General features: G+C 44.6%; 1 protein-coding gene across 2 annotated transcripts; it reads right to left on the reverse strand.

The window, feature by feature from the left end:
• On the reverse strand, positions 1–26,104 carry TEKT1 (tektin 1). Of its 2 annotated transcripts, none has more exons than XM_037133066.2 (8): positions 26,030–26,104; positions 18,695–18,901; positions 12,195–12,360; positions 9,994–10,122; positions 9,315–9,458; positions 7,097–7,319; positions 702–898; positions 1–240 (listed from the first exon to the last, which is right to left on the reverse strand). In XM_037133066.2, exons 2-8 carry the CDS (start codon positions 18,882–18,884, stop codon positions 33–35), a joined length of 1,257 nt encoding a protein of 418 aa, XP_036988961.2. In that variant the 5' UTR covers positions 18,885–18,901; positions 26,030–26,104; the 3' UTR covers positions 1–32. The 2 variants fall into 2 exon arrangements, with proteins under 2 accessions (XP_036988961.2, XP_036988960.2); XM_037133065.2 differs by lacking the exon at positions 26,030–26,104 and adding an exon at positions 20,166–20,487.
• Between the last annotated feature and the right edge of the window lie 461 nt (positions 26,105–26,565).

Here is a 26,565-nt window from a genome sequence, read left to right on the forward strand (position 1 = left end):
GTTGATTTAATGAATCTGAACTGCCCCGACTTTCAGCAGACAGCGTCGGGGCAGAGGCCCCCGGCCCACTCGCCGTGGCCGTCCCCTTCCCGCAGCGGGATGGACTTCCTCATGTGCATACACAGCACTTCGTCGATGTAGATGGTGTTTTCTTTGACCTGGATCTCCTCCTGCAGGGAGAGCTGTCTGTGATTCAGCCCTTTCAGCTCCACCTGAGCTTGGGCTAAGGTCTCCTTTAACCTAGGAGAAGAGGGAGAACATAAGAGAATCATTTACCACTCCACATCACTTTCTCAGGGGGAAAGAGTGTATGTGTGTGTTCAGTGCAAGAAGCCAAACTGATGCATCCTCCCTGTCTCCTCCCTAAAACAGAGATTTCAGATGGGTGGCCCCAGGCCAGATTCACAAGATAGACAACTCCATGAACTGCCAACATTTAAAACTGTACATTTTACCTAAACATGGAGTTGGACTTCTTTAGAAAAATTTAAACACTGGTATCTACTTCCTGTATGGCAGCAATTGGCTGGAGTTAACAAGGAACCCCTTGACTGTCCTCTAGAAAGGCACCCCTCAAATGTCATAGGTGCAGAGAGCTCATGCCAGGCAGGCTTCACTCACGATGGCACCGCCTAGACCTGTTCACAATCCAGGTTTGAATGGATCCCAGCGGATCCTCCACCTCCCAGCTACCAGCCTACCTGGCAACGTTGTGGTTGATCTCATGAACCTCCTTGATCAGCCGATACTGGGCCACATCACGACACAGCTCCACATTAGGCCGATGTGTCCTGGTCTCCAGGCGTGTATGAGCCAACTTGGCAGGCCCCTCTTGGTCAAGGATGGCTTTTTCAAGGACTGTAACATTTTTCTCTTGGGAAGCAATCTCTTCCATGACCTTCAAAAAGGATTAGAGTAGGTAAGGCCAGACTGTGTTCCTCAAAACTCAATAGAAGGTACTCTTGAGAGGTCTCTCGAGGTCATGTAAGCTAGGAAGAGGGGACCCCAGATTTCTACCCAAGCAGGGGCCCAGAACGAGTCTGTTCTCTCTTCCCTACAGCAGTGGCTGCTGGTGGGCAAAGCAACTCCCCCAACTTCAGAACCTCACAGACGGAATGGACATGATGAGCCGTTGTTTCCTCATCTCCTTCCCAAATACTGGGAGTGCCCCGGAGAATGCCCTCAGCAGAGGCTGGAGGCTGCCCATCTGCCTTGAGACTGAAAACCTTTGTATCAGGAGCAGAAAGCTGCCTCCTGCCTTGGCAGTCCGCCCACCAGCGCTCATTCTGCTCCCTAGAAGCCTGAAGAAAGAGTGTGCCCAGCTCAACCCTACTTGTGTCGGTTTCTTTGAAGGTGGCTTTGTGCACAGAAAAGATTACTTAAAAGTTACTTGGGTTTTTAAATTAATATTTAACTCACATTTTTATTTCTTCCTTAAGCTTAAAAAATTCTTTATATCATGGAAATTTCCAAATATACACAGAAGTAGTTAGTATGATGAACCATAGGTACTCATCGTCAATTTTCACAATGATCAATACATGGCCAATCCTGGCTCATCTACAACCCCCTCTCTCCACCCCTGCCCATTAGCTTATTTTAAAGCAAATCCCAGATATCAGTTCAGTCTCAAACAACTTGAGTATGTATTTCTAAGACATAAGGACTCTTATTGTCTTGTAACATAACTATAGCACCTTAGTCTCTCTCTCACATACACACACATACATGAATAATTTTTAATATTATCTAATATCTAGTTTCCAAATTTCCCTGATTGTTCAAATGAGAATACGAATGAGGCCCACACATTGCATTTGGTTTTCTTAAGGCTTTTCTTAACATTTCTTCAGCTTTCCCTATGTCAGTGCACAGATACCATACTATTTTCAAATTTAGCACATTTAACAATCACTTTTAATTGATTTTGATCAATAGTTGCTTGCACTTCAAGCTTGGTTAAAATCTCTTGAATGTTTACTTAAAGCAGCATTTATAAATTTGTTATATAACATACGGTATTTATAAATTTCATGTAAAGCTTTTAAAAATTACTTGTTTCATCAAACAAGACTTTCTGAAGTTCTTTTTTAAAAATATTTATTTATTTTTAGAGAGAGGGGGCAGGAAGGAGAAAGAGAGGGAGAGAAACATCAATGTGTGGTTGCCTCTCATGTGTCCCCCACTGGGGACCTGGCCTGCAACCCAGGCATGTGCCCTGACTGGGAATCGAACCTGCAGCCCTTTGCTTCACAGGCCTGCACTCAATCCACTGAGCTACACCAGCCAGGGCTTCTGAAGTTCTTAAAAGATCTTGTCAGTCTAGTAAACTAGTAAAAATGACTAATCTTAAATTCTCAAATATTTTAACTTTGTCTTCAAACTTAAAATTTCAACTAAAATCACAAGGCTAAAGTATTTACTTACATACTTTGTTATAATTTTTTTAAAAACAGGCCAAATCCCTTAAGTTTTACAAATACTTAAAATATCTTAAACATACAGACTGCCTAAAACAAAACTACAAACACCATGGGCTAAATCAGGAATTGGCAAACCATGACCTATGGGCCCAATACAGTCTGTTTTTATACAGACTGGCTTTGTACAGGCTGAAATAAGATTGTTTTTTAAATTAATAGACTTGAGGGGGAAGAGTTTAAGAATTTTATTTACTTATTTTTAGAGAGAAGGGAAAGGAGGGAGAAAGAGAAGGAAACATCAATGTGTGGTTGCCTCTCATGCGCCCCCTACTGGTGACTCGGCCTGCAACTCAGGCATATGCCCTGACTGGGAGTCGAACTAGCAGCCCTTTGTAAATTAACAGACTTTAGTTATGAGGGCAGTTTTAGAGTTACAGCAAAATTGAGCAGAATCTAGAGCTCCCACATACCTTCTCTCCCCTAAAACACAGTTTCCCATCATGAACATCTTCTATTAATGTGGTACCTTTGTTATAACCAATGGACCAATACTGCATCATTATGATTACCTAAAGTTCATAGTTTACACCACGGCTCAATCTTTGTATTGCACATTCTATGGATTTTGAGAGATGCGTGACATGTATCCACCGTCACCATATCACACAGAATAGTTTCACGGCCCTAAAAACCCCAGAGCTCCTCTTCATCCCTCCTCTCCACCCAGCCCCCATCTGAACCCCGACAACCACGGACCTTTTTACTGTTTCCACACGCCACATAGTTGGAATCATACAGCATGAATTTCAGATTGGCTTCTTTCACTCAGTGATATGCATGTAAGGTTTCTCTATGTCTTTTTGAGGCCTGATAGCTCATTTCTTTTTACCCCTGAATAATATTCCACTGTATGATGAAGCACAGCTTGTTTATCCACTCATCTATCGAAGGGCATGTTGGTCGCTCCCAAGTTTGGCAATTATGAATAAAGCTGCTAAACATTCACATGCAGGTTTTTGTGTGGACAGAAGTTTTCAACACTTTGGGGTAAATACCAAGGAGTGGGTTTGCTGAATCATACGCATATGTTTAGTTTTGGAAGAAACTGCCAAACTGTCTTCTGAACTGGCTGTACCATTCTGCATGCCCACGAGCAATGAGTGAGATTTCCTATTGCTCTACATCCTTGTCAGCATTTGGCATGGTCAATGTTTGGGTTTTCTACAGGTGTGTAGCAGTATCTTGTTTTAACTTGCAATCCTTAATGACACATGATGTTAAGCATCTTTACATACACTTAATTACCATCTGTATGCTTCTTTGGTGATGTGTCTGTTTAGATATTTTTTTCATTGGGCTGTTTGTTTTCTTTAAGATTTAATTTTATTTATTTTTAGAGAGAGGGGAAGGAGAAAGAGAGGGAGAGAAACATCAATGTGTTGTTGCCTCTCACACACTCCCTACTGGGGACCTGGCCCGAAACCCAGGCCTGTGCCCTGGCTAGGAATCAAACCCGAGACACTGTGGTTCACAGGCTGGCACTCAGTCCACTGAGCCACACCAGCCAGGGCTGTTTGTTTTCTTATTGCTGAGTTTTAAGAGTTCTTTGTATACTTTGGATAACTGTGCTTTCTCTGTGGCTTGTTTTTTGTTTTTTTATTCTCTTTGAAAAGAAAGCTTTATACATTTTTAAATAGTTGAAACAATGAAAAGAATAATATTTCATGTCATCTTAAAATGATATAAAATTCAAACTTCAGTGTCCATAATAAAGTTTTATGGAAACACAGCCATGCTCATTCATTTACTATTGGCTCGTATGGCTTTTTTAAACTACAATGTCAGGGTTAAGAAGCTGCGACAGACTGTGTGTTAAGGCCCTCACTGCTCTGCGCTGCTGTCCAGAGTGCTGCATCCACAGTGTCGCATCCAGCGACACGGTGATAACTTGCCAGCTTTCCGAGTGGTACATGTAGCCCCATGCTGCGACATCTTACCTTACTGTTTACCACCAGTATGGGCCCATCATGTCAAAACAAGAAAAGCCGGTTTCGTGTGTTGCACTTTTAGGGCAGAGTGAAGTGTGGATTTGTTAGTTAGATAGCAAAGCACTGTGTTTATTAAGTAATGACACCGGGCCACGCCGAAAGGACGTGGCGTTCGTCATTACCAGACGGTGTATCATTGTAACGGTCTCAACTCACAGGAAAGCGATGATCGGAAAAACACTGTATCTCATCGCTGCAGAATTCCTTAACAAAAATGAAAATGAGGCCACAATCAAAGTCAGGTTCCAAGTGTCTTGTTTGTTAGCTAAGCAAGCAAAGCCATTTCCTGAGACTGAGTTAATTAAAACACATTGGATTGCAGCAGCTGAGGAAGGGCGTCCAGAGAACATGAAACTGCTTAAAAGGATTAGCCTTTCTGCAAGAATAGCTGCTTGAAGAGTTAAGGACACTGAGAAGAGCACCGATGATCAATTGAAAAACAAGGCACAGGATTTTGGATGGTTTTCCTTTGCTCTTCGTGAGTTGGCAGGTGTTCTGATGCTGCTTAGTTGTTTGTTCAAGGAACAGAGCTGAGTGTGAAGTGACTGAAGAATCGGCCTCTATGGATGGTCTCATGAAATAACTACAGGCAAGAATATTTTCAAAAAGTTGAGAAAATGGCTCAGTCGAACATCCCTACAAAAGCTGTGAGACATAAGCTGTGGAAAGCCTCCGTTTATCCCGTGTTGTGCATCAGGAAGCACTTCGCAGGAAACGCTTGAGTCCATCCTGTGTCACTGAACAGGCATCGTCGACAGTGAACTTCATCGGTCCTCATGGATGTGACCATCATTAGTCTTGTGAGTTTTTGTCAGAAATAGAAGCTGAATATTTTGACTTGCCCTACTATTCAGCAATTCAATGGCTTGTCAGTGGCAAAATGTTCTTGTGATTTATTTTTAGCTCAGGGCCAAGAATGAAATTCTCCCGAACAAGACCCATCCTGCATAACCACTACTATAAAACACTGAATGGTTTTGCAAATTGATTTTTGCTGCAGACATAACAATAAGATATCTTAATAAATTCAACCTAAAATCACAAGACAAGAGAGCACTAGCATGCAAAGCATACACCGCATTCACTGAAGTTATTTCAACAACTAACGTGGGTTGAATCACAAGCAACGTCAGGCTGCTGCACATACTTCCCGTGCCATCAAAAGTTAAAACACGCAGCGAGGCTCCATTCCCACACAGATGTGCAGCAGACACATTTTCCAAGTCCCAGCAGTGTTTTGCGGGGAGTGAGGACAGGACCTCAAAGCAAGTGCAAAGGAAGTTTCTGTATTTCGAAATCCACTTAATTGTGCAATTGAAGAGCTTCTACCTACACTTCAACAGCCAGTGATAAATCTGAACTGTAATAACATGCTAAAAGGCCAGTATCAGGAGAAGAATCTAAACAGACTTCTATAAATGCCTTCTAAGCAATGAGGATGTTCAAGTAAAATCATGTGCTCACAGATAGTACTGGGCAGTACCTATCTGAATGAAAAGACATTATCCAAGATGAAATACATAAAATCTCATTACCGATCAGCACGCACAGATGAACATTGGCAACAGATTGCGATAGGGAATACTATCACAGTACAGCCTTCCATTAAACCCCGGCCCGCCCTGCGCACTGCAGAAACCAGTCTCGTCTGACAGCTAGACTCTGGGTCCCAGGGGGGCAGACACGGATGGGGCAGGGGGGCAAGGCCTTGGGGGGAGAGCAGGCCCAGGCTCTAGTCCCAAGCTGCCAGCAGTGCACCCTGCCACCTGGGGTCCCTTCCACTCCCTATGCCTCACTTTCATCATCAGTAAAATGCAAGAGCTGGGTTGCTGTCACTTGTCACAGGCGAGGCACGAGGCTCAGAGAGCATGAGGGATCAATCTGTAGGAGTCGCTTAGCTGGTCTGTCCTGGGACCAGATTTGGACCCACAGATCTTCAGCCCCAATAGAGCACTTATTCCCCTGGACTCAACCTCTCAGGGTCCCCGAGTTAGCCTGCGGAATGGTCATATATGCTCAGGACCCAGGGGTCCTTGCGGGTGAGGGAGGGACACTGGAACGGACTCACACGGGCTCTGATGGTTAAATACCCAGGGACTCTGCCAGACCACTGTTAAATGGGCAGCTTGAAATCAACCGTAATGAAAGTATTTACACCGTGGAAACCTGCACATTCCACCCATCAGGGACTTCTATGGACTTATTTTTCTGAGAGCCAGCTGACCCGCGCACCACTGGATAGATAACTAACTGAGAGGGACAAACAGCCAGAATCCCGAAGTTGTGGCTGGGTTTGAAGACATTGGCTGCTTTCAACTCATGGAACTTCAGAGTCATAAACAATGTCTGAGACGGTATCGTCCATCTCCATATTTCACATAAGGGGAAACTGAGGCCCAGGTGAGGAGATAGCCTGTTCTTTGCAGCAGAGTGACAGAGGAGGCAGAGGAGGCCCAAGTATCACTCCAGGCCCCCACCCCCAAAGCCTGCTACCACGACGGAGCAAAGTGACTGACCCTTACTCCTCGGCCCAGGTTCACAAGCACAGAAGGCACAACGGACAGCCCAGTTTCCACGGTGAAACCTTTGCAGGGTGTTCTCCCATGTCCCCTGCAGGGAGCTCACCTTGGCCAAATGACCGGCCAGCTTGTCCCTGGCATCCTTGGTCTCCTTCAGCCCATTCTTGAATGCCGTGTCCACCACGTCACGTTGCTTACGCAGGTCGCTGGCCGTCTGGGACAGGACTCGGTCCACCAGGGCTTTCAGCGTCAGGGAGTTGTTCCTCTGCTTGTCGGCCTTCTCCAGGTTGGTGTTGGAGAAGTCCAACCAGTCTTCCAGACTCACGGAGCTGGAACGGAACCCGCGAGTTTGTTCCCAGAACACCCGGGCTGGGAAGGGGTGGGCGGGGACAAGCTCCCGGAAACCCCCTGAGCGAGCCCTGCCTTTACCACCAGGCGGAGCGCACAGTGGGCTGCCAGCGGCAATGGCTGTCCCTCTGGGGAAACCTACCTACTCTGTGCCAGGCACCAGGATGGCTCCTCAAAGACATGATCACATTTAATCATCACGAAGGCCTAGTGAGCTAACTTTCATAACCCCCATTTTACAGATGAGGAAAACTGAGGCTCAGAGAGAGGAAGTAACTGGGTCAAGATCACACAGGTAGAGATAATTTGAGCATCAAAATAAATAATAATAGTGACAGATGACAACACACCAAATAAAATAGGAAACCATGAATCCATACTAATATAAATAAAGTGCTGCTTTGATGAGCAACTGCTTTATATAACAACACCAATGCATCTCAAAATGATGCTGACTGGAAGAAAACTGACACATAAAACAGACAGTATATGATGCCCTTTAATAACCATAAAAGGCACAGCTATTTGGAATGAGGTTGCCTCTGGAGAGAAGGGAGGGGCTACTGACCGAGAGGGGACAGCACGGGGGCTTTCTCTGGTGGTGGTCACGTTCCACTTCCTGACCTGGTCGGTGGCTCCACGGGTGTTCACTGTGACTAGCAGCAGCCTCTGAGACGGCCCCGGTGACCCTCCCCCTGGCATTCACACCCCCGTGTGTGACGCCTCCCATGAGCTGTGCAATGGACTCATTTATGGACCCATTCCTCACAAACAGCAGTGATAAGAGGTCAGTCCTGGGATTGGGCTAAAAGCAGACTGTGGCTTTTGTCTTGAGTGCGCTCTCTCCCTTGTTTTCTCTTGGATCATTCACTGGGGTCAGGTGGCGGGGGGCGGGGGGCGCAGGGGCGGGGGGAGTCAGCCTCCAAGTGCTGAGAGAGCCAGTGCGGGGGTGGGGGGGGAGGCTCACGTGGCAAGGCCTGCCACGAGCACCCGAGTCACCTGGAAGTGGGTCCCCACCCCAACCAGTCAAGACCTCATGTAAGACTGCAGCCCAGAAGGCAGTGTCACTACAGCCACAGGGGACGAGAGCCAGAGGCACTGACTGGGCAGTGCCTGGGTCCCCGACCCACCTAAATGGAGGCGTTGTACATGTTTGTTGTTTTTGGTGGCTAAGTTTTGGGGTAACACAATGATGATTCATTAAACTGTGTGTTTATTATTATTTATGTCTTTTTCTACATGTATGTTTTACCTCAACAAGGAAGTTGAAAAATTATAATGAGTTAGGTCTGTGATGAAATGTTAATTGAAAAATGTAACTTAGATGCTACAGAAAAGGTACATAGTATTATCCCATTTTGTAAACAAAATCAAATTTGCCCTGGCCGGGTAGTTCAGTGGGTTAGAGCATCAACCCGACACACCAAGGTTGTGGGTTTGATCCCTGGTCGGGGCACATGCAGTCAGTCAATCCGTGACTGCATCAGTAAGGGGAATGACAAACCAATGCTTCTCTCTCTCTCTCATGACAAGAAACAAATTTTAAAAAGCTGTGTGTGTGTGTGTGTGTGAGGTTGTACATATGTCTGTATGAACATACAGATAGTAGTGGTCATCTCTGGGGCAACATCATAAAGGGACAGAGGAGAAGTATTAACTTGCTCTTTACACATTTTTAGATGCTTTGACTTGTTAAAATCACAAAATAGGGGGAAGAACACATTTCAAATGTTTAAAGGTTTTACAGCAGACTTTCATGAAGTGGGGTCCAACCTGGAGGACCAAGGACCCCCCGGCCCTGTCCTCTGGGAAGCCGCCGCGCAGCCCGACTCTGCCCCAGGACCACCCCTCCCTGGTTCCCAGCCAGCGTCACGATGACGTGCCAGGGCCTCCTGCCTGCCTGTCTGAGGGGCGCTGGGACACCACAGAGCGGGGAGGAAGACAGCGTGGCCGGGCGGCAGCCAGGACTCACTCACTTTGGTTCCACCCGCACGGCGTTCTCAGAATATCTGATGTTCGGCGAGTTGTTGGTGAGTGAGAAGCAGGTATCGTCAATGGTCAGGGCCACAAACTTGTCTTTCAAATCCTTTTCCAGATTGTACTTTGCAGCGCGGTTCAGCCTGAAAAGACAAGGTGAAGGTTTCTCCCTCTGGCGCGTGCCCAGGTAGCACCTGCCGTTTCCTGGGAGGCCCTGGAAATGCAGCCAAAGCCAGGTCTGGTGCAGGATGGTGGCACTTCCTCCCCCCGCTGCCATCACCCAACCTGCCCCCCCACCCCACCCCCACACACATATACCATTAGATGCTTGGTGACAAATTAATGTAACCAAGCCTGGACTTCAACATCTTTCCTCCAACCATGACATTTTCCAGTGTCACCACTGTGGCATACTCTATGAGAGAGACCAGCCCTGGGAAAAAACACTTCCAGTGTCCTCTAGTTTAGTCAGGGCTGAGACCCGGCCCCATGCCCGCCCGCCACCAGAGGGTTGTCCAGGCCTCGTCCTGAGTGTTCCCAAGCCACCTCAGGGCATGGGAAGTGCTCGTAGGAGTATCAAACCGCGTTCTCTCTGCGCCTTGGAGCCTGGCATTCGTGGGTGCTCTCCTTTCTCGATACACCCAGTGGGGACGTGCAGGTGGCCCCGAATGGCCATACCTGATCTGCTCGGTTGTCTCTTCCAGGGTGCGGGTCAGCAGGGCCATCACCCCCTGGATGATCTCAGCCTCCTTTATGAGCTCCTGCTCCACTTCATCACGCACCAGGTCGATGCCAACTCGCTTCTCCCTGACCAGACAAAGGTGGCAGGTCATCCAATGGGCAGAGGGAGGCATCTCAGCATTCACTAACGCCTGGACATTTAACCTGGACAACTGGCTGGAGTAGCACCCCATTTGCCTGGGTGGCACGGTCAGGGAGGTGCCCTAGTTGGTCTCTTTGAGCCTTGAAAGAAAAAGTCCAAAGTGCAATGAAGAAAATTTGATTGGGGACTGGTCACTTAGTCTGAAAAATGCCAGACGGACATTTCCCCTTCAGTCTGGACATCAGTTCTGAAGTCTTTTCCTTCTTACCTATTTAGTGGAAACACTTCTTTGGGCTTAGCATTTCAAAGCCATATGTTGCCTTCCTTGATCCTAGTTCCATTTTCTGACAAGGACTGGAATCCAGAAAGATGCTTCAACGATAATAATAATACCAACATTAACATGACCCCACCACTGAGCACTGGCTATGTGACAGCTGTTGTGCTGAGCTTCTGATACGAATGGTCTGACTTAATTAGCGCAGTCAAGTGCAGGTGAGGAACCTAAGTTTTGGTGAGGTTAAGCCCAATGTCGCAGAAGCGAGCATTAAACGTGCTTTCAACCACTCTGTTACGTTACTCCCCAAGGGGACCAGTCACTGCCTGACAGCACTTGGGAGCAGGGCTCCTCCACGCTCCAGCTGTGTGGCCTGGGGAACATTGTATAATTTCATCTGCGCCTTGGTTTCCTCTTCTGTGAAATGGGGATAATAATTAGAACTTGATTAAGGTGGTGGCCAGGAACTGATGAGCTATAAAAAACAGAAATCACAGTGCCAGACACATAGTAGCACATAATCAGCTTAGCAACGTCTACATTCTAATCACACTTAGGTGTAGACTTGAGCTGACTGGAATGTTGGCCTCTTCGACGGTGATTTTACCTCTGCTTCACAAACTCTCTCTGTGTGGCTGGGGAGACGGCAGCCCAGTTTCTGCAGAGGGTCCTGGCTAGGCTCACTGAGGGCTTTCCAGCAAGAACAAACAGCGTGGACAGAGCCAGGGTGTGTTTGAGAAATTTCAAGTAGCTCAGCACTGAGCACGTCCCAGACTGGGGGTGACGTCTAGGCCTGGAGAGGTTATGGAGAAGCCCAATCACGAGGAACCCTGTTGGCTAGACTAAGAAGTTTGAAGTTTATCCGGAAGGTATCAGGGTACAGGGTTACAATTTTTTTTTTTAATTTAAAGCATGGGGTGATCTGCAAAAATCCGCATTCAGAAAAGTTCACTCCAAAGCCAGTGTGGAGGGCGCACTGGCTTGGAGGGGGCTGTGCTGCTGGCAAGGCCTGTGAGGGAGCACCACCTCTGACTGCGGCAGGGAGTCACCATTAGCCCAGAGGAATTATCCTCCTCACGGGACCCACGGGAAAGGAATCATAACAAAGAGGTTTGTTTGCACAGTGGTCTCTGGACAAAACGCTTCTGTGTATAGGAGCAGACTTTCTGTCCACTAGTAACTGTAGCATCTGCCTGCCTGCCCAAAATAAAGACTGCCATTTCCTGGTTTCTAGTGGTGTGGCCATGCGACCAAGTTCTGGGCAACAGGACACAAGTAGAGATGGTGGATGCCAAACCCCAGTTATTCTACTTGCTGGAACGTAGACACAGTGGCTGGAGCTCCAGCTGCCACCCTGAACCTCCAGGTGACCGCGGGAGTGAAAGCCACGTGCAATGGGGCAACAGGACAGAAAAAGCCCGGGGCCCTGACACTGTGGCACACCATGCCACCCCTGAACCGTCTCCAGACTCCCGGAATGTGAGAGCGAAAGAAACGATCTTATTTAAGTTCTGTGTTATTTTGCGGTTTTCTGATTACCCACAGCCAAACCTAGGCCTAACTTATATTTAAGGTGGTCAAGAGCAGAGTTTAGACATGAACCCAGTCTAGTGCTCCTTCCACTGCCCAGTACCATGGGCATGCCGAGATAATTTCGGGCTCTAAAAGAACACATGCTCATTTGCCTTGTTCTAACCCACCGGCTCGCACAGTCAGCTTTCACTGCCCAGCATTTCATTTCTCACAACAGACGACTCACGGGGGAACCTTCCCTCCTACCTGTATTCCAGGCACCTCTGAGTGATGTGCATGGGCTCCTTCAGGCTCTCCAGGGCTTTCTCCAGTCTGGTCTTATACGCAAGCAGATCTTCAGTCACATACACAAGCTGCTCGAGTTTGTCATCTAGCTCCTTCTTCCAGAATCTGATTTCCTCAAGTCTCTGTTCTGAAGCACACAGAAACGTTACAGCAGGGTCAATCTATTCCCAATGCAGCCAGCTCTTGGATTGGAAACTTGAAGCCTATTGCAAAACGACCTGAGACCTGTTCTTTTCCTCTTAGAGTTTTTTAGGGAGGGAAGGAGGAGGGAGGGAGGGAGGGAGGGAGGGAAGGAAAATATGTCTTCTTACATTCAACATCAAATTAATCCAAAGATCATCCTACACTCATTGATCATCCTACACTCATTCTAATTTTTCAATGTCTACTGTTTTTAGTAAGTTTTAATTTATCAAAGATGTAAGTGTACATTGCTTGAAAAGTCAAATAGTACTATAAGTATCAGAATCCTCTGACAGACCTACCCACCCCACTTTCTGAAAGCCATCACTGAACACGTTTGTGTTTCTTCTGTCACTGCTTAGTGTATTCATCATCAGCTTGACTGTTATCTATCGATTTCCTATGAGCAAACCTAAGAACAGATTTATTTATTCTTACACGACCTTCACAACACACTCTGCTCCTTCCATCTTCCCAGTACAGTTGTATGACCATTTTGTTAAGTGATGATTTAATGCTTGTTGGTATTATTATAAATATGTAAATATTACATACACCTGAACTATGTAGTATACTATGATAAATTTCTGTCCTTACCATAACTTTTTGGTTTTTTGGACGAGTTAATAATTGTATTTTTTAATATTTTTTCTATATATTTATTTTGGAAATAAATGTATTTCTTTTCCATATATTTATTACTAATTTTTCTTCAAACCTTCTAATAGAACCACAGCAGGCTTCCTCATCTGCAGTTTTGCTAGCTATGGTTTTAGTTACCTGTGGTCAACTAAGGTCTAAAAATAAACAGAAAACTCCAGGAAAAAAATAATTTGTGAGTTTTAAATTGCGCACCATTCTGAACTCTCGCACTTCCTCACTCTGTCCCGCCTGGAATGTACACCATCCCTTTGTCCACTGTGTCCACTCTGTAAACACTACACTGCGATCAGTCACTTACTTAGTAGTAGCATCTCGGTTATCAGATTGACGGCTGCAGCATCACAGTGCTTATGTTCAGGTTACTCTTATCTTACTTAAAATGGCCCCAACACAGAAGAGTAGTAGAGACACTGGCAATTAGATGTGCCAAAGAGATGCTGTGAAGCGCTTCCTTTCAGTGAAAAGGTGTATACATACAGGGGAAAACACAGTATATACAAGGAGGGACCCAAAACACAAGGGAATTATCTTCTGGAGGGCAGGGCCCTTGTAGTGCAGGCTTTCCCTGCCAGGTGAGTGATTCAGGAACCCATCCGTGTCAGTGCACCAACTGGCATTGTTGTGAGAGGCTGCATTCGGCTTCAGTGAATTTTTTTTTGAAGACTCAATACGTTTGCCTATTTCATGATGGGTGATTTATGAGCACACCTGCCCACACTGTGCTGAGTGTTCATTCGTTTTTGAGTCATGCTAAAAACAGCATGACCCCCCATGCCCCACCCTCCCTATTCACCCGGTCTCACCTAGAGTGACTTTTTTTGTTTACCCAGATGGAAAACATCCTCAAAGAGAAACTTTTTGCTGCTGTGGAAGAGGTGAAGCAAAAAAAAAAAAAAAAAAAAAATGACAGAAGCACTAAAAGGCTTCAAAATCAATGAATTCAACACTGTTTTGCACAGTGGGGAAAAAAACATTTTGATAGGTGCATTACATCAAATAGAGAGTACTTTGAAGGTGACTGAAATTTAAACATGTAAGAATAAATATACAATTTTCATAAATAAATTCCATTTTGCAGGTCTCCCTTTGTAGAAGACTGGGTACTATCCACACTTTTAGGCCTCTACTGGGGACCTGGGAACATGTCCCTCATGGGTGGGGGTGGGCTACTGCATGCATGGCCTCTCCATATGTTCAAACCCATTGAGTAACCCACTGATTTTGCTCCTCTGCTGGAGCCCCGCCCCCCTCTGCTGGAGGAGGAGCTCCCTCCTTCCGCCCCAGTCTAGCTGGACGTGCGGCCACCACCCCGTGACCTTGCTTCGTCATCACGCTAGGAACTCCCTTCACTCCCTCACGTGTTGGAGTCCTCTGTCCTGGATTTCACTTCCTCCTGTTCCTTGGTTTCCTTCTCCAATGTGCTGAAACCCAGCCTTCAGCAGCCTCCTCACAAATGTGTGCATGTGAGGTAAGATTTCTGAAAACCTGGAAGTCTGGAATGCCTTACCCATCATTTAATTATAGTTGGCCGTGTGTAGATCTATAGGTTGTAAACAATTTTCACTTAGAATTTTGATGGCCCTGCTTCCTTTCCCTCTGGTTTCTGTTGAGAATTCTAATGTCGTTCTGATTCCAGATTTCTTGTATGTTCCCTATTTTCTTAGCATCCTAAAAGTTTACACTGTTATCAGCCTTATTCAATTACTATGCCAGACACAAGGCTTGCCCCTTTCCTCTGAAAACCTAGACCCTGTGGTCCTAGGGAGTTTTGCTGCCTTCTCTCCCGGACGGTTTCTCCTCCCCCGTTTTCTCCGTGCTCCGATCTGGAAGGCCCGCTGGGCGTGCGGCCCCCCTGTGGCCTGTCTCCATCCTTTTCCACTCTACTTCCTGGAGATTCTTCAACTTTATCTCTCAGTTTTTCCTCTGATTTTTAAAAATGTTCTGTGCTCATATTTTTAATTTCTAAGAACACCTGCTTGTTTTCTGACTCTAATCTTGTTTAAGACCCCTTTTATTATTCCATGGATGTGATGTCTTCTCTAAGTTTTCTGAGGACCTTGTAGTATACATATAATTTTCTTTTGCTCTGCGCATATCAGTTTCTTGAGTTTCTGTGTGTTCGTTTACTTGCTTTGGTGTCTGTCATGTTATATACAGGCTTTCCTCGAATGTCTGGTGGTTTTTATCAGATTATCTTTAAAAATAAAATGCTAAAATCCTGACTGGAAGCTCTGTCTATAGGGACAGGGCTTGTCAGCCAGAATGCTGTATTGTCTACAGAAATCAGGGCCCAGGCGTACTCCATCAGAGAATCACCCAACTTTATTATCTGTAGATCTTTCTTTTCAACCAGTTAGTTTCTCCACGGAGGAATCCTCCAGTCCCTTGTATGAAGGTATGAGCTTGGCAACCAGTGACCTAGAAACCAGGGACTGGTAGAGTTACTGCTCAGTTGTAGACTTTTATTGAATCCTTGAGCTTTTAGCCTCCTGCTTAGGGAAGGGGAGCCAGACTGGGGAGGGGTCTCTGCAAAGACTTTCAACCAATCTCGTTTCTAGCTCGATGCTGAATCTCCAGCTTCAGAGGTAATTGGATGCTTCCAATTTTGAGCATTTCAAGGTTTCTGCAGTACAAATCTGTAGATGACTCAGCGAGCTTCTCATTGTCCTCCACCCACCCAGGCTTTCCGTGGGCTCTGAGTGTGTCATTCTTGCCTTTTGCTTTCTCCTTTCCAAAATCTTCATCATTTATCTAGTGCTGCTCCCCCCATCCCCATCTCATCTTTGAGGCGTACTTTTCATTATTCCTTTACTACTACTTTGTTGGGTTTAAAAAGGAAAGGAAGACTAATGCATGTCCCAGCCACCATGTAAACGGATGCCTCCCCACTCACATTTTATAACTGACTTCCACCCTCACCTTGCGTCTTCTACTACCCTATTGGACCTGCCACTCAGAGGTGACCAATAACCTTCAAGTCACCAGTTCAAATTCATTTCGCTCAGCTCCCAGCCTCTTTGACATTTGTAAGACCACTACTGCTGATGAGCACATAGATAGTTTGAAGACTGGGGCTGTTACCAGGAGCACTGCTTTCACCATTGCAGCATGTACCTTTCATAAACATGTTAGATCTGTGTTGGTATACACGGAAAAGTGGGGTATCTAGGTCCAAGTGTGCGCAGTAGGTTCAGCCTCAGTAGACACTGCCAAAGCCGTCCCAAGCAGTTGGACTCCCAGTGTTCACAGTGTAAGTTTTCCAATTTCTGCTTCCTCCAGCGGGTGTGTGAGTTCCGGCCGCTCCACGTCCCCGCTAATCCTTAGCATTTGTCTTTTTCTCCCCCCCCACCCCCATCTTTAACAACTCCTCCTCCTCCTCCCCACCTTCCTCCTCTTCCTCCTTCATTTTAGCCGTTCTGGTGGGTGTGTAATGGCATGTCACCTGTGATTTTAACTGGTACATCCCTGATGACTAATGAAGTTAGAGCACCTCTTCACATGTTCACTGGCTGTTTAGATTTCCACACGTGTAGGATGTCTGCTAAGGTTGTCCCTTTTTTTTAATTGAGTCATCTGCCTTTTTATTCTTTATTTTTAAAAGTCCTATAATATGTTCTGGATAGAAATCCTTTGTATATTATGAGTATATTGTGTACATGTAATATGAATATATAATATGAATACTTGTATACTTGTATACTTTGTGGGTTGCTTTCTTGGTCTCTTAATGGAGTCTTTCCATAAACAAAGGTTCTTCATTTTAATATAGTCTGATTTATTATTTTTTATTTTATGATTGGTTATTTTGTGTCCTAAGAATAAAAAATCATTGCCTTCTTCAAGTCATAAATATGTTCTTCACCAAAAGTTTTATTGTTTTACCTTTCCTATTTAGATATGCATTCTACCTAGATTGATATATATATATATATATATATATATATATATATATGGCATATATATGAGGTAGGGTCAGGATATAATTTTTTCCATAATAATATCCAATTGACCCACTTATTGCAAAGACCATCTTTTTCCTGCTACACTGCAGTATTGTTTTACCATAAATCAGGTGACTACCTGTGTGTGGGTTTGTCCCTAGACTCTCTGTTTTATTCCATTGGTCAGTTTGTCTACCCTTGCCTAACCCTCACCGATTTAATTACTATAGCTTTATCATGGGTCTCAGAAACTACAGTAAATATCTTCCAGTTTTGTTCTTCAAGAGAGCCATGTCCATCCTGACCTCTGGTATTTCCGTATGAATTGTAGAAGCAGTTTGCCGATTTCATTTTTTAAAAAACCTGCTGAGATTCTGACTGGCATTGCATTGAATCTATGCAATTCCTTCCATTTCTTTCAGTAACGTTTTGCATTTTTCAGGGTAGAAGTCTTACACATATTTTGTTGGTTAATTCCTAGATATGTGATGTTTTATAATGCCATTCTAAGTGTTGATTTTTTTAAATTAGTTAATGAATCAATGAAATTAAGTTTCAGACCTCAAAGTCTTTGGTCTCATGCCAAAGACATTCAATTATTGTGAAAAATGGATGGTACACCCTCATTCCTAATACCTACCCATTTGCACAATTATTTAGAACAAGAATAGGAAATGCCTATAGGCTGATATCAGGAATATGGATCAACTCATCAGGAGCAGCCTGACATCTAACATCACTGACCTGATGCAGCTTCAGTTCATTGGAGGCTGAAGAACTAGCTACCCTTAGAGTAGCTGTTATTCATAGGTGGTTTTGTTTATCCTGCCAGATGTTATAAATACAATTAAACCAACTGCCATCATTTTAAAAACGGGTAGACTTTCAGCTTTCCAGATTTTCTTTTTTAAAAAATCAGACAATTTGGCAACACTGGGCTCATAATCTTTCTAGGAAAAAAACTGGTTGAAGTTGAGTAGCAGCAGCGTCCTTGGGTGGAGCCCGAGTTCTCTGGCTGCCCCGCTGTTGCCTGTCCCGGTCATCTCAGGGCATCTTCCTCACCCTGTGCCACCTGCCCAGCCACCACAGACACCCGCAACTGTGGCCTCTGACTTACCCTTGTTCGGCATTTGGGAAATTTTATATTTATTTTTGATTTGTTTATTGAAGGGCACTGTCATTTACATAGTGTTTTTAAGGATTTAGCTGGAAAGAGAAAGTTACCCTCCCTTTAAGAATTGCTCAAATGTTTCTCTAGGAAGTCTTTCTTATGTCTGTATCCCTTACACCGGCACCATCTGGCTCTATTCTGATTATTCATGTTCGTTTCTTTCTCCTCCTCAAGCCGTGAGCCCCTAAAAAGTAGACACTAATCATACCATGTGATAGTCCCAATACTTAGTCCATTAATCCTCTTAGATGTTCAATAAATGTACATCCAATCAATAAATGAATAAATCATAGATGATGGATGGTTGAAAAACAGACTGGGGTACCATGTCTCTATCTTGGGGCAGAGAACTTAAACATAGGACCTAGAGAATTTATGTTTTCCCCTAATATTTCAAGACAGCGCATTACTACTCCGGAACATGAAATACAAATGACAGCACAGCTAAACCTGAGCAGTTCCGTCAGAACATGTGCACCAGCGCACCACCCACGTCGTCTTACCTAGTTTTTTGTTTACATCACTTTGAGATTTTCTTGTGGTCTTTTCAATTTCCTCCACAAGCCTCTGGCTTTCTGCCACCAGGCGTTCGGAATGGGACCTTTGGGCCTCCGCTCGGTGGTACTGGTTCTTGTTAGCAATGTACCACTCCAAGGGCAGGAACTTGGGTGGAGGTTGTAGTAGTCTGGCCATGTGGGGTTTCCAAAGTCCTGAGCAAAGACAAACTTCTTTTAGAACAACTGAAACCAGTTGTCCTTTTTTAAATGTCAATTTTTCTTATGTGACATATATACCAAAAAGTGGCTAAATCATAATCTGTACACAGAACGAACACATCTGGGTAACCAGCACGCCTCTTTCCAGTCACTCTTCTCCACCCTGACCCTCACAGTAACCACTATCCTGACTTTGGTTGTCGTTGTTAATTTTTTTAATTGTTGTTCAAGTACAGTTTTCTGCCTTTTACCCCCATCCCAGCTGACTTTTAACACTACAGATCAGTCTTGTTGTTTTGAACTTCACATCAATGGATCACACAGTATGTACTCTTTTGTATCTGACTTCTCACACTCGACATTACATTGCTAAGCTTCATCCGTGTAGTTCATATAGTTGTAGTTTGCTCATTCTCATTGCTGCGTAGTAGTATACAGTGGCATAAATATACCAAAATTCATCTGTCCTTTTCACTGTTTGGGTTGTTTCCAGCTTGGGGCCTATCGTGAGAATGCTGTGAAGATTCGCATATCTGTCCCCTGGTGAGCAGATCCATGCACTTTTATGACTCATTAGAATTGCTGTGCTAGAGGGTACTGTTCAATTTCACTAGATACTGACCAACAGAGACTAGATACTGTTCGATTTCCCTAGATACTGATGAACAGTTCACTTTTCTTTAAAAGTGAACCACTGTGATTCTCTTTAAACTGGCAACTGGGTGTTGAGCCTATTTGGCAGATAAAAGAATCTAACAACTTCCCAGGACAAAGAAAAGGAGAGAACAAGAAGGGAAACACAGAAGGCAGCAGGCAGAGACCGTCAGCAACAGAAAGACTAAAATTTCCCCGCCTCATCGGTACACAGCTCAGATTGTGAGAACTGCCTTCCTCAGACAAGCCTGCAATCTGCCCCGCCCACATCCCTATCCAAAACTCCGAGGCCTGCCCGGAGGGGTGTCTGGCTCTCTGAAGCCCTTCAAACACCGGATCTCGGCCAGGCCGAGCACTCTGGGTGATACGCCCGGGTGAGCAACACGGAGCTTCCCCATTTCTTCCTAGTCCAGGTCTTCCTATGGCCTCTCCCAACTTTGTCTGAGCATGGCGTGCGATTTTAACACAAGACCCCTAGATAAATCTGAGTAGCCTCCAAAGAAATCGAAATAAGACCGCAATGAGGGTTAAACCCAAAGGGCCCAAGGCTTTGAATAGAGGGCTGCAGTGAAGGGCGGGTGGGGTAAGTACCAGATGTACTTACCTCGGCGGCACAAACAACTCTATCAACTCAAGTTGGGAGCCTCCTAACCCCAACTGAACTCCCGGCTCTCGCAGAAGAGGGAGGTAAACAGCGCGGGCTCCATGGTAACCGGTGACGCGACAACAGGGCAAAGAGGGCAGGGTCCTCCCCGAAGCAGCTTCCTGGGGAGGCTCTGCGCAGGCGTGATTTCCACAGTCCCCAGCTGGTAAGGGGTGTGGGAGCCCCTGAGGGTCATCTTATCACGAAGACGCGGGACGCCAAGCAGGAAAGAGCGGCCAAGAGCCCAAGGTGGCAGTCAGGAGACATGACTAGCCAGGGCCCAGCAGCGGACTGGGTTACCTCGGGCCGCGCTGCTCCCACTGGGTCTCGGATTCCCGAGGTGTACAGTGGGGTTAGGCTGGATGACGCCTCAAGGGCCTCGCGGAGGCGGGCAGGCTCAGGTCCACTAAGCCACAGAGCCGGCGCTGCAGGGAGGAGACCTGAGAGATTTCTGGGGCCGTCGACTGGGGGTGGGGGTACCCCCAGTCGACGGCCCCAGAAAGGAGGAGGTGAGAGGAGGGGCCGAGCCCCCGGGGCCAACCTGGCCCCTTGGTGGCCAGCTGTCTCCAACCCGGAGTGGTGGCAGGACCCAAAGCCAGGAGTCAGGAGTAGTTTCTCCATCTATAAAATAAGCGGATCGGAGCTCCCAAACTAACGGCACCGTCCTCGGAATACGTACTTTACGGTTGCAGTACTTGTAGAGTATCAGTGTGTAAAACCTCAAGGAAATACACAGTTGGGAAGAGTACGGATTGGAAACCTGGGTCCTCAAGCACCTCGAAAGTGGGTATTGGAATCCGCTGCCCCTGTCCTTACCGCAGCCAATCGAAGGCCAACCTCCCTCCCAAACCAACCTCTCAAAGCCCGCCCTCTTCGTCTCTCCTGCAGTTAGAAATGCGGTGGAATATCACAAAGCTTCGTGAAAATTAAACACCACGCTTCTCCAATGGCGTGAGGAGGAGCTTGTATTGCATATTCATATTCTCCGCCCCTCAACGGAGCAGCTAATTAAGAAGCGAGGTTAGGCTGGCCCCACCCGGATTTCCACGCTTTCAAGTTGGGGTTCAAGTTGGGGTTCGGGACAACATGCTGCGCATTCCAAGTTGGGAAGTTGAGCAGCCGGGAACAGGCATCGAGTCTCAGCAGTAATAGAACACGGACACCTAGAGAAGGTGGTCCGGCTCCCGCATGCGCGGGTAGCGGCTGCGGCGCGCATCCTCTCCTACTTAGGCCATAGAAGGCGGCGGCCTGATGGCGCGATCCAACCCTAAATGACCTCTGAGGTTTTCTGAGCAGGCCCTGCCTTTAGACCAGACCTCAGGGCTGCCTCCCAATTTACAGAAGGGGAAATTTCGCCCAACTGTTGGAAACGTGATAGAATTGGCAAAAGTACATGAAGATAGCTATATGAATTATAAGCATAAATCACCATTGAATTTTGTGTCAGTATTCAAATATAACTTTCCCACGGGGTGGGGGGGGAGATAGAAAGACCTTGAGACCCTCCCCCTAAGCACTAAAGCTGATGGATGAGTCAAACCATCTCTTCAGAGAGACGTTCTCTCTGAAAGCTCTAAACTTGGACAGTGCTGCATCTCTTTCCTGATATGCTTTTAAAAATGAACAAACAAACACTTCTGCCTTCAACTATTTATTCCGGAGTTTAAGTGTAATCGAAAGTATTTGAAAATATTTTCAAAAGAAAAAATTTTGCACACACACACACCCTCACATTGGCCAGCAAAGGAATGCATCTGATAGAGGAAGTGTGCAACGACTTACCACTAGTGACGCAGTGTCTGTCTGGCACCAGTACATGGGCAAATGGGATGTAAAACAGTTATCCAGCACCGAGCTTAGAACTGGCTATATGAGTAAGCACATAAAGGTTATACTCAATGTAGAAATACTCAAGCAAGGTGCACGGAAGTTTTTAAGTGATTTGGGGGGGGGGCGGTTTTGGTTGGAATAAAGCTATATTTTCTAAACTTCAGTAATTCTAGTACCAACTTCTTAATTTTTGACATACACCCTCTTTAAAATTATTTTGATGTTTTTCTTCAAATATACCCATTTTCACATGTAAAACATAATTATTTTAAAAGGAGACTTTATGTCACAACCATAAATGGAAAACTAGCATCACTTGCACGATGGAGAGTAACCATAAAATAAAGATAAACAAAACAATATCATAAAATGTAATACTGATTAAAAACAAAGAGGTAAAAGTAATGATAAATCTAACCTTTTGTTTATTAAAAATCACCCCTAAAAGCAAGTTTCTCTATAAGAATAAGCCTATAGATATTTGGCTTGATTTGTTAGTTTAAGACTATGTACTTGTTTTTTACTTTTGGTGTTTATCAGACCAGGAATCTCGACTCATTAGTAAACATGTTTAGAATGGTTAAAAGGTGCAATGACTCCTTGGAATTGACGACTTCTGTCCAGCAGCGAGCTAGGAACTATATAGTCGTCCTGTGGGCCCAGGAAGGAGAGGGGACCCAGACATGGTGAACCCCAGAAGTCTCTAATGCAAAGCCCTTTCATTGTCTGGCCTGATGACTTAACGCTTTCTCCCCTAAACTCAAGGGTTTTTGAGTAGGACACCAAGTTGATTGTAAATAGCTACAGTGAGTCCAGGTCTAAACTGGCTTCCTCCTGTGTGAGAGGCCCGATGAGGCAACTCTGAGTGCAGGTCTGGGGAGCAAACGCCCGAGTCACTCTGTCCACTGAGAGGTGGAAAGTACCAGAGGAAAAAAATAAGCCAGAAGGATAAACCCAGGAGAGTTAACATTTGTCAAGTGGAAATTTCAGAGCGGGGAAAATAAGAATGGCAAACAAAGATGGAGAGAGAATGTCCTGGAGCTGAAGACGCAAGCCTTTGGATTGAAACACCCACTTGAAATAATTATCTCAGAGGCGCACACCTAGTCGGGTGAAATTCCTTAATTCAAAGCATAAGGAGGAAAGGAATGAGTAGGTACCACCTTTTCATCTGTATAACACAGGTTGCTAAAATAATGTCTTCAAAATTCTAGAGAAAATAATTTTATAACCAGTTTTTAAAAAAACCTCATGTATTAAAGCAAAATAAAAATATTTTTAGACATGATAGTACTCTAAAAGTTGAGCATATACTCTCTGTCAGGGATGGGGATTACTAGAGCAAAAGTGAAAAACCCGGAAAGAGGAGACATTGACCTAGCCCAACCCAGCTGTACAGCGAAAAGAAACCTCAACATAACTGTACAACTGGACACAATCGGTTCAAACTGCGGATAACTGAAAGTCAGAGGGGTGCTTGAAGAATACCTTTAAGAATTACAGAAACTGGATGATTCACAACCCACAAGTATAACCACATACTCCTCCTGGTGGGCTAAAATTATGTCTCCTCTGATCAATAAAAAGAAAGACAAACAGAAATTCTGAGAAAATTGAAAGTCTGTATAAGAAACTTATAATTATGAAGCATCTTAAAATTCGATGTGATATTTTTTTCAGAGTAAGATATGAAACACAAAACGCTGGGTGCCAATGCCGCCACACTGCCGGGATGGCCACACAGACCACCGGCCGAGCTCACTCACTCTTGGAGTCATTCGCTGATTCAGGCAACAGAGGCTTGTGGGTCACTCTCTGAACTCGTTCTCTGAATTCACTCACTCACTCTTTAATTTGTCCAAATACTTATCGAACATCCACTAAGGTCTGAGACCTATGCTTGTCACCGAGGATAAAAGATGGCGAAAGGACACAGTCCCTGCCTTTTTATGGAATTTGTAATCTGGCTCTATCCTACCCTGACTCAAGTGACAACATCTACCTTGTAAATTAGTTTATTATTATATGAATAAATATATCAAATTTATAAACACACGTACTGTTTGTCATAGCAAGTGTATAGTAAAAAATGATGTTTGTAAAAGGTTATTCAATGAAACATTGTCATAGAAAACAAAATTTTTTAAACCTAACTGTCCACCAAAACAGTCGTAGAGCAGGATACCTTTCACCTGTAAAGTATATAATTAAAAATATATATTTCTATATGGAATAACCACATTAAGTGAAAAAGAAGGTTCAGAAGAATACATATACATACACACATATATATATATAAATATGGCATCCTATCATTATCATGGTAGAAAAAATAAAATGGAATCCTTTGTGCATACATAGAGTTTCTCTAGAAAGATACGTGAAAAACTTGTAACCCTGGTTGCCTCTGCTACGGGACCTACATGGCCGCAGGTCTGGAGAGGAAAGACTTCGCGGAAAGATGGGGAAGCCATCTTTATAATAATAAGTATTTAAGTGAAGAGATGACACAAAGAGGGCAGCCAAGAGAAAAGAGCAGGTGTGCAAAGAGTCGGGGCAGAGATGAATTGTGGCTTTGAAACTAAGAGAATCCTGGCGGAAGCGAATGGAGGCAGCAGGGCGCGGTGGCAAACGCACGGAGCCCGAGGCCAAGCCTGGCTTCCAGCCTGCGTCTGACCACGTCTGACCACCAGCAGCCTCAGTGCTCTCATCCGTGGCAATTCCTCCCCTGCCCAGCTTATGACAAAGATAGGAGAGCATTTTGTGGATGCAAAAATGCTACCCAAACTAATATCATCAGGTATTATTAAATTCTTGTTGAACTCACACGGTGCCACCATGACCCTTGAACTGCGTTTTGGTGGCATTGCCAGTGGCGTTGGGATCTGTATCAGCGTCCCTAACCAATGTACCCGGATAAGGGAAAAAAAAAAAAACCTTCCTCCACATAATGGTATTGGTTAGATTTGAATTCTTTTCTACCTTAGGTTTCACAGTGGAACTGCAAGTTCATTGATAAGAAACCATCAACATTTATTCTTTACATCCTTTATATTTTATTAAATCCCAATATCATAGGCCAGTGATTTCCAACCTTTCTCATCTCACAGCACACATAAACTAATCACTAAAATTTTGCAGCCCAACAGAAAATATATTTTTTGCCAATCTGACAAAAAAAAAAGGTATAATTTTGATTCATTCACTCTGGACATTATTGTGTTGGCTGCGTCATTTTCATTTGACAACCTAAGGGAAAAGAGGTTAGCGCCCCCTGACCAAATAGTCAGGTACTGCATGTTTTAAAAATTCTTGCAACACACAGGTTGAAAATCGCCGTCATAGGCCATTGTGTGAAGCTAACTATTCAAGACCGTGGTATCCTGGCTCTGTACCAGGAACTTACTCCTCTGCCACATAACTCTATTTTTAAACAAAAACAAAAAGCAAACAAACAAACAAAACCAAAACCCAGCAGTTAAGAAACATGATAACTTAAGAGCTCTCACTGGAATTTTAAACTTCCACTAACTTACTAAATAAGAGTGGTATGCTTTTAAGAGGTCCTTAGAAAAATAAAGAGGCTGTAAAGTGTATGTTTCTCTTTTGAAATAGCATATTTCCACTGCCAATAAGGGCTAAGAGATGCTCTCAGCCATCTTTCTTTCATGTGGTCACAGCACAGCCACAAGTCCAGTAGTATTTTCTGAACGTCCACCATGCATGGAGAACCATGCCAGTTCTCCTCACTATTCATAGCCAGCGAGCATCTGTAAGTGGGCTGCTTCGAGGTTAACTAGCCTTCACAGGGAGTGAACCCCAGACCCAGCATATTCTCGTTGCTGAAGAGTAAATTCCCTGAAAGCGAGGACTAAATCTTATGCCCACCATGTCTGACCTCACAACACAAATTGTGTGTGCCTATAAAAGCATATTGAGTGAATGCACTCCAATCAGCTCTCCAGCCAAAATGAAAATGAGCAATATTGACTTACCATCTAATTCTTCTAAGTGACAGTGGGATGTTTGAAAAAGTCCTATTGCCTAAATCACCGTTAATATCAGGAAACAAATGACTCAGTCAAAGAAATCAATGTGCTAGCTCTTTTTGACTTGTTACCCAATCACTGTTTATTTACTTTTTGTTAAGTACAATTTTCTTTCACATCGAAAAGGCTATGAGACACAAATTCTCTTTGCAAGTTTGCTTTGGCTCTCCTTCCAAGAGTAGATTTAATTATGAAGGGTTTTTTTAAGGAATAAATATATTTATGAATACTGATAATCAAAAGCTAAAATACTTCAAGATCATAGAATGCATGCAATTTGAGTATAATTTTTTATTGCCTTTCATGATTACCACTTTGGGGTTGTGAGTAAGTTAAAGTTAAATAAAGTAAGTTATTTCCTTTTTTTTACATCCTAATATACTTTTTACTTTGATGTACATTTCTGAGAGCCTAGGTACAATTTATAGTTCTGTTTCTTGAAACTTTTAAGCATTTGGTGTAAATGGTACTAGAATCTCACC

This window comes from Artibeus jamaicensis, unplaced genomic scaffold (genome assembly GCF_021234435.1).
Source record: "Artibeus jamaicensis isolate MK-2021 breed Jamaican fruit bat unplaced genomic scaffold, CSHL_Jam_final contig_777, whole genome shotgun sequence".
NCBI lineage: Eukaryota > Metazoa > Chordata > Mammalia > Chiroptera > Phyllostomidae > Artibeus > Artibeus jamaicensis.